The sequence below is a fragment of the Blennius ocellaris genome (assembly GCF_963422515.1).
Source record: "Blennius ocellaris genome assembly, chromosome: 23".
Lineage (NCBI taxonomy): Eukaryota > Metazoa > Chordata > Actinopteri > Blenniiformes > Blenniidae > Blennius > Blennius ocellaris.
Window position 1 is genome coordinate 10340557 of NC_137672.1, and position 14040 is coordinate 10354596.

General features: G+C 39.7%; 1 protein-coding gene across 1 annotated transcript in view; it reads right to left on the minus strand.

The window, feature by feature from the left end:
* arap2 (ArfGAP with RhoGAP domain, ankyrin repeat and PH domain 2) overlaps window positions 1-14040 on the minus strand; it is a gene marked incomplete at its 5' end in the record, with an annotated part of 137058 nt that overhangs the window by 95031 nt on the left and 27987 nt on the right. Inside the window, one exon of the mRNA XM_080519230.1 lies at window positions 8793-8986. Coding sequence (XP_080375356.1) covers window positions 8793-8986 — 194 coding nt within the window. The remainder of the gene's footprint in view (window positions 1-8792; window positions 8987-14040) is intronic.

Sequence of the window (14040 nt, forward strand, 5' to 3'; positions counted from 1 at the left end):
AACCAAAGTATTTCTCAAAACTTATAAGTCTGGGGGAAAGCAGGAAACCGCCTTGGTCTGAATGTGTCGCACTACAAGTCACATTTCAATGGTTTTAAAGGATAAAAGAAATGGCAGGACTCCTCGCAGCCCAAGGAAGTGGAGACGCGTCTGCTGTTGACACCAAGTTTTTAACCTGTTTCGAGTAAACACACTTTGTTTTCGCATTTTCGTTTCAGAAAAGTTTCCCGTTTAACTAATTAATCGTACTTTAATGGTTTACATGTCAACGATTTGAAAATGATGTTCATTTAAAAGGGAAAAGACAAAAGTCGAAGGTTAGCATGTAAGGCCACGAGTGGCTGCTGTTGATTGTTTGTGTAATGGAACCACACACACAACAGCAGAGAATAACTATTCTCTCAACATCGGCAATTGGATATTGGATACTCATGTATTTAATTTCATCCAAACTATTTATTCAATAACAAAAATGCGTATCTTTCTTACCTTAATGTTTTGGAATTAGTGAATGTCCTACAATGCATCTGTTTGAAACAGTTTATTTTTAAACTGTAACTCAAAATTGAAAACTGAATCTCTTCAACACATATTACAAATAAAAATGCAGTTTTATAAAAAAAACAAAAAAACAAATACAAATCTGTGAAATGGGATTGACTATTGTGTAAATGTTTGGTGACAGTTCCATTACCATCAAATTATTCTAGTATTGTGACTAGAATAAGTATTTTTTCATTGATCATTGTAAGCTTTAAAAGAAAATGTCATGCAAATGAATCAGAAAATTACAGGCAAATGATTTCTAAATGGCTGTCGTCTCGGTTTATGAACGCAATCTCAGTTAAAGCTAAACATGCAGGAAGAGCCTTCTATGACTAAGCAAACAAAAAAGGTATTTTAAGTATTCAATAACAGTGAGATGGAGGATTTAATTAATCTCTTCGTTAATTAAATCTCTTCACAAGATCTTCTCAGTGACACGTCCCAAGCCTGCGAGCCTGCCGTGCGAAATTTGTGATGCCAATGAATTTACTTATATCGAGGCTCTCGTTTCTTCTTTTCATCATAAATAAGTTTGCATTCACACTCTTACTTTGTGTGGAGAGAAGTTTACCTGATTTCTTCCACTTCCTTATGAGTCAAACAAGCACAACAGTGACTATACAGTCGAGAGGTCAATTTATCAGTTTGTTTGCTTGGTTTTTGCTTTTTTGTGTAAAGTTGGTGTTTCAGACCTTTTTAGATGAAAATATGAGCAAATAATGGTGGCAAGTTAATAAAAAGGAATGATGGAATACAAAATGACCCTGGAGCTTGAGATCATAATGTAAAATAATGTAGTCATTGGCTTTACCGTTTAGTATCTCTGTTAGTATTTCCCCTGCCGGTATAGTTTCTGGATCTATTGTGAATTTTCACATACTTGGCTGGTAAATAAAGCAAGTGCATCGCAAACACAACTCCACCACAGTTTTAAATTATAGCAGAAGAAGCAGACTTCGCGGAGAGTGGAGTGGAGCATTCAACTATTGTTTCGAATTAGATTTTCCCTCTGTTGAAGTCTGACACTGAAGCAAATTGGCATCTATGAGTCAAATCTTGTGTTTTCAGTGTGGATGTGCAACTTTATGCTTTTTGTGTCTTTATAACCAAGTCTTCAGTCCTCCTCCTCTTCAGCTCTGCCTGGGGCATGGAGGGGTGTGGCAGCTGGAATGACGCAATTCGGCAATGCACAGAGCCATAAAACAGCCTTGAGGAAGCTTTCACAGCGATATTGATCTGTTGCCTTATGGGTTGGTGTGGCATTTTGTTCATAAAATAGTGGGAATAAATTAGAAACTGTTGTTCGTTAAAAAAGGTTTTCAAATTTCCACATGGATTGGACATTTAAAGTTACTTGAATCACATGTCTTCCACCATTCTCACACACCTGAATGGAGTGAGAACTTGCCTTGCGATGGACAGATTTTCTAAAAGTAGTTGATCTAACGAAGTGGCATGTAAGTTTATAACATATACATTGAGGGGCTTAATTAGGTTGAGAAGTTCATTTTATTCACCCTCCATAAATATACTTTAGTTTACTTCAGTTTTTAGATGTTAGAGATTTTGCCCGGTTGTCAAATAACGAACCAATCAACTTGCAACACATGAACCTTGGCGAGCCTCCTCCAGGACCAGAGGGTATGTCAGAACGCGAAGAGTTTGAGCCACTTTTCTAAGACTGCACGTAACCATTTCATCACTTGTGAATCTAATGTGGCTGTGATATAAATACAAGCTACAGTACGAAGGCTGTTGGGGATATCGCTCATCTTCACTGAACTCACAAAGGTTCGTTCAAGACACGATGCTTATGTATTCATGCCGTGATTGATGACATTCATCGACTCGTGTCGTTCTTAAATCAACCTTCAGACCATTATCTTGCCCAACTTGCTCCTAAGCCTGCTTTCAAGCAGCTGTCAAACTCATAAAATCTTTATAGTCGTGTACAGCATGCACGGTAAAGTTTAATGATGACAGATCTGTGGTATTAGTTATAGCAACTGCTTGATTCTCCTGAATGTATTTAGTTAGGTATTTCGTCAGTTAACATGAAATACCTAAATATTTATTTGCAGTTTACTTCTGTTTCATATGCTCAATCGTGGTCTGTAGCCATTGGTTTCCTTGGCCTTTCTGTCTTACCGCTTCATTATTGAAATAACGTTTTTTGGATCCATTGAGGGTACACTCTTCCTCCGCAAGGCGGTCTCAGCCTCGATGCTTTTAGTGAAGCCTAAGTGGTTAAGTGGACCTGGAATTGGAGATAGAAGTAGAGGCAGACTCTATTTGTTTGCTTTCTCTTAGCGCAGCGTGGTCCCGAGGAATGACTGACTTAGGCAATAAGAGGTTGCAAACCTTCTCTCAGTGCTTATGAGGTTAGGGTTATTTGGTTTCCAAAAGAAATAATTTTCCTGGCACAAGTTTCATTGAGTACTCTTGATATGGCTTTATCTTACCCCACGTTTAGCTTCCAGTAAAGCCAATAAGTTTTCAAGCTGTATTCCACATTTTAGACCACGATTGCTACTATCTCGTGAACAGAAACAAACATACAGTACAGTATTTGAAAGTTATATCAACAAGTATGACACTATTGGGTGATGAGCATCATGACATTAAGCCCCCTAGGGGGTCCAAGTTGAATGCAAATGTTTAGTCAACTCACAATAACACAAATACACAGTACTCAATGTAACATTTATTAATACAATATTAAAAAGTAATTTCAAGTTATAAAGTAAATATGATATTGGGATATATTGTCTAAAATGTGCAAACAATCTTTTTACAATCTATATATTTCTTTTAGTACAACTTTAGTAATACAACTTGTTTTTCTGCTTTTGTAATACAAATCAATCAGTTCGATAATCTATTCACAGTATAGTGGTTTAATGAGAAGTGGAGGGTGATGATAGTATTTGGTGTGGCTTGTACATGTAATAAACATCTATGAAAGTTGGTAAAGCCCGATCAACATGGATTGTTTGGGGGGGCAGTGCCGATTTCGGTATTATGAAATAAGAAACTGCAATAACCGATATACTGTCGAGTGAAATTTTTAAATGCTGGGGTGACGCATGAATGGAACTGATTACATCAATATGTTGATTAATAGTAATGGTGTGCGTCACACCAAAGAGGACGAAGTCAATGTGGCAGCAGTGATAGAAGAATGGACAGAGAGCAAGCTGATTTCAAAATAAAGCAGCTTCCCCATCATCCTCAAAGTCTGTAAACAGTTTGAATTATTAAATTCATCAGTGAAGGTTGTAGGCCTCAAACGCCTAAGTCGCAAAATTACAAAACAAGACTTTACTTGATGAAATTGTCCCTAATCTACACTGACCTCCAGATTGTTTTACTATTTCATACAACTAGATGTGTTTTTTTTTAAACTAGGTTATTCTAACTTTAGCTTGCCAACATATCAATCAAGCAAAAATGACATCACTGCAAACTTACTGACTTGTTTATTTCGCAAGCTAGTTAATTTACTGTTGAGTAAAAATCGTTTGGGTCGCCTTTTCACTTTCCACTACTTAATTCTTCTATAGGGCGACTGGACCATGAAAAGAGTCAGAGCATCCTCTACTGGACACAAGGACAGAAAAAAGCCACCATATTCCCTGCATTTTATTTTTGAAAAACAGGAGTAGACATCGGTGTCAATTATTCTGTGATGGCGATAATCGGCCGGACGATCGATTGGTCCTGACCTGACATTTAGCTAATGCTGTGACGACTTCTTGGCAAACTTAACACCAAATGAAACCAGTTGAAAACAGCGGGCCGGATGATTATAATCACCACAATGAAGTTCTTGACAAGAGCAAAGTGATTTAATTAACAACGAGATTAATTAAATCTTCACTCTCACAGCTATGAATACTTAAAATACCCTTTTCCACCACAGAAGGCTCGTCCTGCATGCTAATATAGATATATTTTTTTTTGTTTCAACTTCAATTTTGCTCACGGAACTGGATTTAAGCTGATCTGAATACGAAATTACGCACATTTTGACAGCGTGAAATATGATCGTCCAATGATCAGTCAATCCTTCAGCCAGTGGAGTGAAAACAAACCAGTGAAAGCTTGTGATATACAAGATGATATAAGACGGGACAGACAATTTGCTCTGCTCGCGGTGGAACGGCTATGCAGGCTATAACAGAGGGATCAGTCTCAGATTAAGCACGTGTGCGTGTGTGCGTGTGCGTGTGCGTGTGCGTGTGCGTGTGCGTGTGTGTGTGTGTGTGTGTGTTGGTGACACATGCCTCGAGGTCGTCTGACTTTCTTTACCTGGGTGCTTAAATGGCCTCAAACAGAGCTCCATCACAGGGCTTACGGTGCGTGAGAAATGGGGTAGGGGTGGTGAAGGAGGAGCTGGGAGGACGATGTTTCCAATAGCTCGTTCATCATGTTAGATTAAATACTCCACTCCACTGAACTTGAACGGGGCAACGCTCTACCTTTCAGCGCTCTTCATCACCCTCTCCTTTTGTGACTAAACCACCAATGCACGCGTGGTCTTGCCATCTACTCCACTTCATCTTCTTCTTCTTCTGCATTTTCGTTCCCGTCTTTTACCTCTCAAACTCCTAAAAATGTGCCGCCACCGCTGCCGTTGCCGCTTCTGCATTTATGCCGGGGATTTAGCTTGTAAGCTGAAATAATACAATTAATTTGTTCTCCCCCCGATTCGCTCCTTCCCTCCATTTCTCCTGCTGTCTCAGATCAAGGAAGTGGAAATGTGCTGACATGCAGTGATACCCAAAAGAGAATTCTAACAAAGATGTTTGTTCACGCTAATGAAGAAAATAATGAAAGGCAAACAACAAAACTACGAGAGCGAGCGAAACCAAACGAGAGCCAGGGAGGGGTGGAAATGAATCGAATGCATGTGGCATTGTCAAATATGCACGGAAGTACGAGTGAGGCACTCGAAGAAGAAATAGTTTCACTGCTATGAGGTGTTTTCCTTCCATCTCTGATAGGATACCCTGCTGCGTGGTTGGGAGTAGCGCAGAACAGAGAAAATAGTGTATGACTTGTGGGGCTGCATTGGACGAACATCAAATGTAAAAAGAACAAGTAAAACAATGAGTAAGAGAAAACGTATCTTCTGTGATTTCTGACAATGTTGTGGATTTTTCACAGTATTTTGCACTAGAAGGTGTCATTGAATTGGTTTTATGTTGAGATTGTAGTAATTTCTTTCCAGCAGTAATTGTTTGGTTTTGTGAAAATAAAGACAAATCACATTACATATATGTTCCACAATCAAGAAAAACGTATCACTATATCACCAGTCCGGCCAACTCAAGATGAAATTGGGCTGTATGTGGCCCCGAACTAGAATATGTTTGCACATCCCTGTTGTAAGACGTTAATCCCTGTTGAGTCCATACATAGGCAATAGAAGTGTTGTTATGCCATTTTAAAATATCTATCTGTGACTGTTGATAAAGATCTTTGACTTATTTGGCATAATTTTAATTAATCTCCATTATACCAGCAATAAATTCAAGAATAGAAATGTGTTTTAACATTAGTATATATAGTTTTCCATCAATTTGTTTGTTTTTAATAATAGAAGCGTTCAAGACACGCTTTCGTCTTGGCTCATAAAATATGCATTCTTTAAAGGATGATTGAGATTGCGTGACAACAAACCTTAATACATAATAACGACACCTCTTGCTTCCTGTTTGAGCTCCCAGCATCAAAACTACTAGTACATACTGTGGCTCTCCTGGTGTGTTGGACCATGACTGCAACAGTCATCTTTAAATAGAGTCAGCTATACTTATTTTTACTTTTCTCTCACTCCTGCTTTCCCCCCCGCCTTCCCTTTCTGCACCGAACATTTGCATGACTGGACGAAATGCTCTGGTTGGAGGATCGTGCATGCTAATGCCAAAGCACCAACGACACTGTGACACCTGTCTGCTTCCGACAGCTCACATTCAGCCACATCAAACTTCACTTTCGCAGGGTCGGCAGTGAGTTTCGCCTCATGTCCACAGAATAACAGACACCTGACAGCTATCAATAAGAGCTGCACTCGCGTCGGGGCAGATGGTCGATAATAAACTTTAGCTTCAATCCCTCTCTTGCCAGATTGAGTTTGTTTATTGAAAGTTCTCCTTTAATTTATAGTAGAATTTACATGGGAAAAGCATCCTACTAAAAAAGTAGACCATGCTTTTAGAAAAAAAAAAAAAAACATTAAAAGAATGATAATAATGCACCTGCTGGCTGCAATCTGTTTGGTAAGAAATACACAAACAATTATTGATATATCTGTCCCTTGAAAAGACATGATCCTGTCACTGCTGTTTGCATGGACTCCTGGGAGAAACCTAAAGTTAAATGCTTTGCATTCTCACAATGGACTTCAAAAATAAAAAGATAAATTATTAAATATGGGCCACATCTAGAAATGCCCCTGTTATTGACAGTCGGGCTCCATGTGAGTGTCATTGTGATAGTCGAAGTAGGAAATTGGCTTTGTCACCAATCGGTAGTTAATGAAATCCATTTGCATCAGTTGGGAATAAACCCATAACTGGAGCATGAAAGTGAAAATGAGAGGCGGGGCTTGAGTGGCATGTGCCACAACATGTTTCCTAAGAAATTGTCATTTATTGAAAGTAATGCAATCACTGTGTAATGATCTGAGAACCATGTGAAAATAGTGCCATACTCAGGCTGTTTATAGGACTCCGCTGAATAATTTTGTCCTATCCCAGTAATTTGATCAGTTCATCCTGTTTCCTTGACCGTGTAGGCTTTTGTTAACTATCCAAGTCAAGTCAACCATGATGACTTTATTCAATCGCTTTGAGATGCGTCTCACCGGGAGAAAAAAGAACGTGCATAGACCAAGGCTGTATGTCCAACATACTGCTAATGTTGCTAAATAAGAAGTCAATATATAACATACCTCCAAACAATTACCTTGGTCAGGATAAGCAAGAAATAAATAATCAATTGAACTATTAAGTTCTCAGTGGCTGCCTTCATTTTAATCACTTTTGTGTGTCACCACTTCAGGTGTAACTCTACTGAGGCAGCATGACATGAAGTAAATACTGGTAACCGATGATAATGCGCTTAGAGATAAATAGAAGCCCTTAAGTAAATGATGTTCATGTTTGACCTTTGAGAGCTTTTGTTACAAACACCAGTGGTTTTATTTGGACCAGCTGCGTCGGAATCCCGTTTTTTCCCCCTCTTTTTCTCCATCAAATGTACATCTCTACTTTGTTGTTTTGTGTTCTGAAATAATTGGGGCCGTCAGTTTCTTCTTATTCTTTTTTTTAATGAGTTAATCACAGTTTGGAGCATTAATTAAGAATAATTACACTTCTTTCATTTTGAATTTGCAAAGCATGAATGCGTACCAAATGAAAACATATTTGATCTTAATTTAGTCCATCTCTAAGGTAGTTTGTGCATTACATTTAAATTACGATAAATTTGCAATATATTGTAATAGTCCTACTCACATTATTTTTGCATTTTCATTTCATAAAGGTTTTGAGTTCACATGGCAATGTTGAAAACGATGTGAGAGTGCTCTGGCAGTGTTTCAAATAAGTTGGGTTTCCCATCGTTTCCGCGGCAACAGAGTATTTTCAAAAGGTCCAACCTTAGGAGCCATTTTCAAAAAGCTTCAGAGTTTAAACAGCCACCCAAAATGCAAAAACTATTTTCTGTTTTCAATGAAAACCTTGCCATGCAGGGATTCCCTAGATCTGCCCCTGGCGAGAATAAAACTGCCAAACAAAAAAAACCAAAAAAAAAACAGCCCGGCTGACCACTTTACACCAAACGATCACGGTGACAAGAGTGTGTGAAAACTCCGGAAAAACTCCTGTGATTTCATTCCAACAGGCGAAGTTTGCCTGCGACACTGAAATCACTGGAGAACTTGTTTGTCTTCTCCCACCTGTTCTCCACACTGATCCGGATCGTCACGGCTGTGATCGAGCTTCTGCTCAACTTGGCTCCAACCAACCACTTTCTGTGCTCTCGCATGTACTTGTACCCATATTTCAGTGTACCCCCAAGCATTTCCACACATATATATTTACTTCTCCACATTACGCATTCATGAACGTCTCCAATCCTGCCACCCCTGCTTCAAATATGCTGTGATTATCATCTTCCCCTTTCAAACAGGAAGCTGTCATTCTGTAGAGAGGGGGTCCCGGCGGTGCTGGAAGTACCTGTTCTGTTTTGCAGAGCCTGACTTTACTCCCCGCCAGGGACACCAGCACTCTGCCTTTGTAACCGCGGAGCTCCAGCAAGCCTCTCTTGTTTGTGGAGGAGGGGTGGAGGAGGCTGTCGGAGCGCTTCTGGGGGCTGCAGGCGGGGGGCTGTGTGGCCGTCTGAAGAGTTTCCATCCACTCATGACGCTCCCCTGTGAACACGTGCATGTGTGAGAGACAGAAGCGGCGGAGAAGATCGGCAGATGGCGTGTGTGGATGCGAGCGTGTGAAAGAGCGAATGCAAGAGGGATGAGAAATCAAGAAAAAGAAAAAAGAAGCCAGGAAGGGAACGAGACAAAGAGAGATCAGGGCATCCTAACGCCTTTGAATCAGAGTGTTAATTCATCACATTTCTTTACACTGAGCTTTGTTGGGTCTTTGGCTGCTGAACCTTCAGTGCTGAACATTTCGATACAGAATCAGCAACAACGCCTGAAAATTAGCTTATCTTCTGGTAAAACTCGATAGTGCTAAGCAAAAAGGTGCAAAGTCTGGCACTGAAGATATAGATAGCTGCTTCCAGGAGACTCAAGCAATCTGTGATCGGGGCAATCTGAGAGAGCAAAAAACAAAAAACTAAATCACCACCTAATTAAATTTTAGGTTGACAAAAGGGAGCTTATAATGAGAAGAACACTCCTCTGCCATGAATACATTTATTTGTTTTGAAGTGAGGAAACAACACAGCAAAGTCACCCAAAAGTGGGAACCCAAACCTGTTGTGTTAGGTTTGTTTTGTGGTGAGAACAATGGCTTGTCGGCTGAGCCTCAAAGGAGCTTGGTGTACTATATGTCATGGTTACCACTCAAACTCATGAATAATTTATGAAAGGCTAAGTCAATGTAGCAGACAGTCAGTGGTAAGCTCAGCTTTGTTTTTGTTTTTTGAGCTGTCAACTATACAATTATGTGACCATCAACAGAATTGTTTCCATGTTCGCTGGAGATCACGATGAAGCAATCGAATGGCTGAAAGGCACAAAAAGAATGAAATGTGAAAAACATGGAGTTACAAGTCTTGGTAGAAAAAGTTACGCCACACATTTGAGCAAATAAATCTGGATTTGACTCCAGCAAATGGAAAAACACAATATATTAAAAACGTTGCCTTATAAACGCCAAATTCTTCAGAAACAAATAACGCAAATGATGCGTTTTCACTTTAAATGTTGTCGTATGAATGGGGCCTGATGCATGTTAAAAACAGATGCCATCCTGAACGAGGCAAACATTTTCACACACTGTGACTCACATTACGTATTGATCTATTAGCAAAACCTCAAAGTATTTAATGGGATAATGTGTGTTATTATGCAGAAAATGTCATGTCAAATCAATAGTCATAAGCACCATCAATTCTCAGTTTGAAGTAAGTTTATATAATCAATCAAAATATGAAGACGGTGTGTAAAGCAGCTACTTTTAGAAATATCCATCCAAACTGCTGTCAACACTGGATCACATTTGAGCTTTCATGCCAGCTCATTGCAGTTTTTCCGATATGGACAACTAACCCAAATACAGCAGCAGTCACATAATGAGGCTGATGTCTAATTACAAGCATTTAACGGCTCAGCTGAAAGAGGCTGAAGGAGGCTATAATGGCTTTTTTATTCAGACAATGAATAAACTGAATGAGATGAAATAAATGTTGTCTTCATCGTTTGAATTATTTTGACAGCTATTGTAAACTTTTTGGGGAAGAGAGACACAAACACTGTTTAAACTATACAGACTAAGATACTATACTTACTATAAGCTCAACACATACAGAGATATCTGAAGATTGACAGGCGTCTAATGCCTTTTAACAGATGCAAAGCAATGACGGGCCACTCAAGGTAGACAGAGACGTTAAGCAAACAGTCCTATAACGGGCACATCCAACTTCTTTGGTGTCTTCAAAAACTCTTCGTCCTTGAGCGAGATGACAGAAGCTCTAACTTAGAGGAAATCTCTCTGGATTACCGTGAAAATAAAGGGCTCGAACGCAGCACAATGCATCAGGGGTCCATCCATGGTTTACACTCAAACGGCGTGCGCTCAAAAGGCCTCTCTGATAGTTTCTTCTGGAACTTTTTAAGGCAAACATGAGACAGGACATCGAGCCTGACGATGTAAAGCCCATTCTCACACCACTCAAGATGCCGCACTATCAAAGCCAGCAAAGTGGAAAAGCAAGAAACACCAAAGGACCGTAAACATACACAGACACTCATCAGGGGTCCGACATATAAACCCACTGTGGTAACTGTTCAAGGAATGAATATATTAAACAGTACATGCAACCGGTTAGACCTGCAAATTAGAGAGGAGGCAAAATGTCACTTCTTTTTTTTTTTGCACAAAAATGTGACTGTAAGCGCTGCAAGTTTTTATAAGGTAAGACACACTTCAATTCAACATCTGCACAGCTATCAACTCATCATTCAAAGACAAAAAGCAGAGCTTTGACAGAATGACAGATACTTTCCTGAAATACACAACGTGACAAACTGACGCTCACAGAACAACAATGAACATTTGTGTGGTCACAAAGTGCCATCACACCCCCTTCTTCAGGAAATTTATTTTTGGATATGTGAATTTGAGCAAAACACAGGATGAAGGACATTATGAGCACAGAACTCGGGGAACAGAAGACAAACCTCCACTGGGTATAATTACTTCTCGGTTTGCTTTTATCCTTTATTACAATGTCTATTATGTGAACATTGTTAAGAAAAGGAGGAACGAGGAACATACATCGTCATTTTGCCAAAATTAATGAAAAAATATCAGTGTCATTAAAAAGGAGGAGCAGGAGGAATTTGTTTCTTGGAGGTATGCAAATTATCTAAGTGAAGCACACTGATTTAACAACAGAGTGTGATTGTTTTTTGTGATTATTTACTGATCTAACTGATTGAAAAATGAGGAGAGTTTTTCTTTTTTTTCCCCACCGCTTTCTTGCTGCAGCTCATCAAAAGAACAGACGGCCCGGAGCTGCTGGGAACTCGCCGTCTTCCTCAAAGCAGCTCAGACAGAAGAGAAATCCAACAAGAACACCATGTGCTGAAGTGGTGAGGGAGACAAGGTGCTGACAACTCAGTGGCTGGATGACTAAGATTAATCTACACATATTTAGCTTACAGACGGCTGGAGGAAAAAAAAAAAACACAGACACACAAAAAAAAAGGGAAAAAGTCTAAATTTGCACGACAGCAGATCACAAGTGTCTGCCTTGAAGTGCCCAAATAACCAGAAAGAAATATAACCTCCTTCCCCGAGATACTGATCATGAGGCGATCCTTGAAGCTGCTGCTGAAGCTTCAAGGTTAATGCTGGAAATTAGCTTCATATCTTCACACAAAATCGTGATTTTCAAACATAAATAAAATGTCAATATTTCTAAGTGGCTATAAATAAAATGCATTTGATGCAAAGGCGAGCAAAAGGAGAATCTATTTGTTTATATTAAAAAGGCTCAACAATTTGTAAACCATTGATTGCAAAAAAAAAAAAGCATAGATTTGACTTTTTTCCCTCAAAACTAAATTGTTAGACAATTTACAAAGCTAATTTTACTATAAATACAATGGCATTCAAGCACCATTGAATATGTCAAAGCAATTTCAGTGATAACCTCTTCAACATTTTAAATGTAGTACTCAGCTGATAATGAATCAAACACCGGTATAACTAGTATACTTGGCCCTTTTTACAAGTGGACATCCTTCAGGTTTCAGTCATAAAGTGAAGTTCAACAATGATGACTTGCTTCTCCTTAGGAAAACAAGTTTACTTGAAACGGGACTGAAGTGCTATTTTCTGTAGACAAAGTTCAAAATGGAGAGGAAGACAACCGCTCTGCAGCAGGTTATGACAAAAGTACTGAGCCGACCGAAACTTCTGTAATTCTAACTATTTCCACTGAATTATTAATTTACCTTAGAGTCAATGTTCTTTTTGGTGAGTCACTGCAGCTTACATCTTAGACCTGGCTAGTTTTTACCCCTATGTGTTACTAGCGGGATTTGAACCTGGGTTCCCCAAGTAGACAGGGTTGAAAGTAACAAACCAGAAATACATCATTGGAGAAGTTTTGGGCGAAATCGGAGCCCTATTTTTACCACAACTTCGTCAAGTAGAAGAGAACAACTTATGTTGTGTTTTGGGTGTTTTGAGCAACTGAAAACTGAACTTATTGAAAAGTGCTCCAACTCCGTCTCCATGTTAACATGGAGAAACGCAATGTTGCTACTGTGCATGTGCGCCACAACCGTAGTTAATAGTTCTGCACATGTGCGAGTGAACAATAACATTTGCCTCCAGAGTGTCATGACTCCCAGTTCATATTATGTCCATGAGAATGTCCATGTCCACTCCCATTGTTTAGCTTTATGGCATATTGTTCTCCGTGTGGGGTTTCATTACAAAAACAACCACTAGAAAATTAAGAGGCACTAGTGGCTCTTAATCTTCAAAATTCCTTTTTGACAGTTTTGAAAATATTTTTCAAGCCTAATTTCACGCGTACTACAATAACATCATTTAATATTCATTGCTTCTTTAGACAGCATTAGTGATGACTGAGCTACAATGTAAATCTCCAGAAGTGACGTTGTGTGTGTCAGTATGTGTGTGTGTGTGAGCCAGATAGAGCCTGTGAGTGTTTCTGACCTGCTGCTGTGTCCTCGCCTCACTCCGCACCTGAAGAGTGACAGCGGAGGAGGAGGAGGGCTTGGGCTTCCTCAGCGACCTGTCAATCATTTCTTTTGGGTCACTGTCAACCTGTCATTAACGCAAACTGACCTCAATTATTGTCCCGACTGCGACCCCCTGACTCTCCCCTCAGCCTTTGTGTCTCTCCTTGACCTTATAGTACAAACATATCCACCATCATCTTCACTTCTAAAGAAAAGTTTTTCCTCTCTGGACATCCGACTCAACGCACTTCCCCCCCCTCCCTAAGCTCCCCAATCCCGTTTCTGCTGCCTCAACCCGAACTCAGCATTGGTCTGGCTACCCCCCCAGATTCTTTTGAATTCACAAAGAGCCATCATCAATAATACATGTCTTACTCAATTATTTACCGCTCTTTACATCACTAGGCTTTACGGTTCCGTTCCCACCCTGCTTTTGAGTTCCATTACCTGTCCTGTGCTCACTTATTTGCCTGTTCATTTATTCAGGGGGCCTCCTTCCCCGCTTCCTCCGCTCTCCT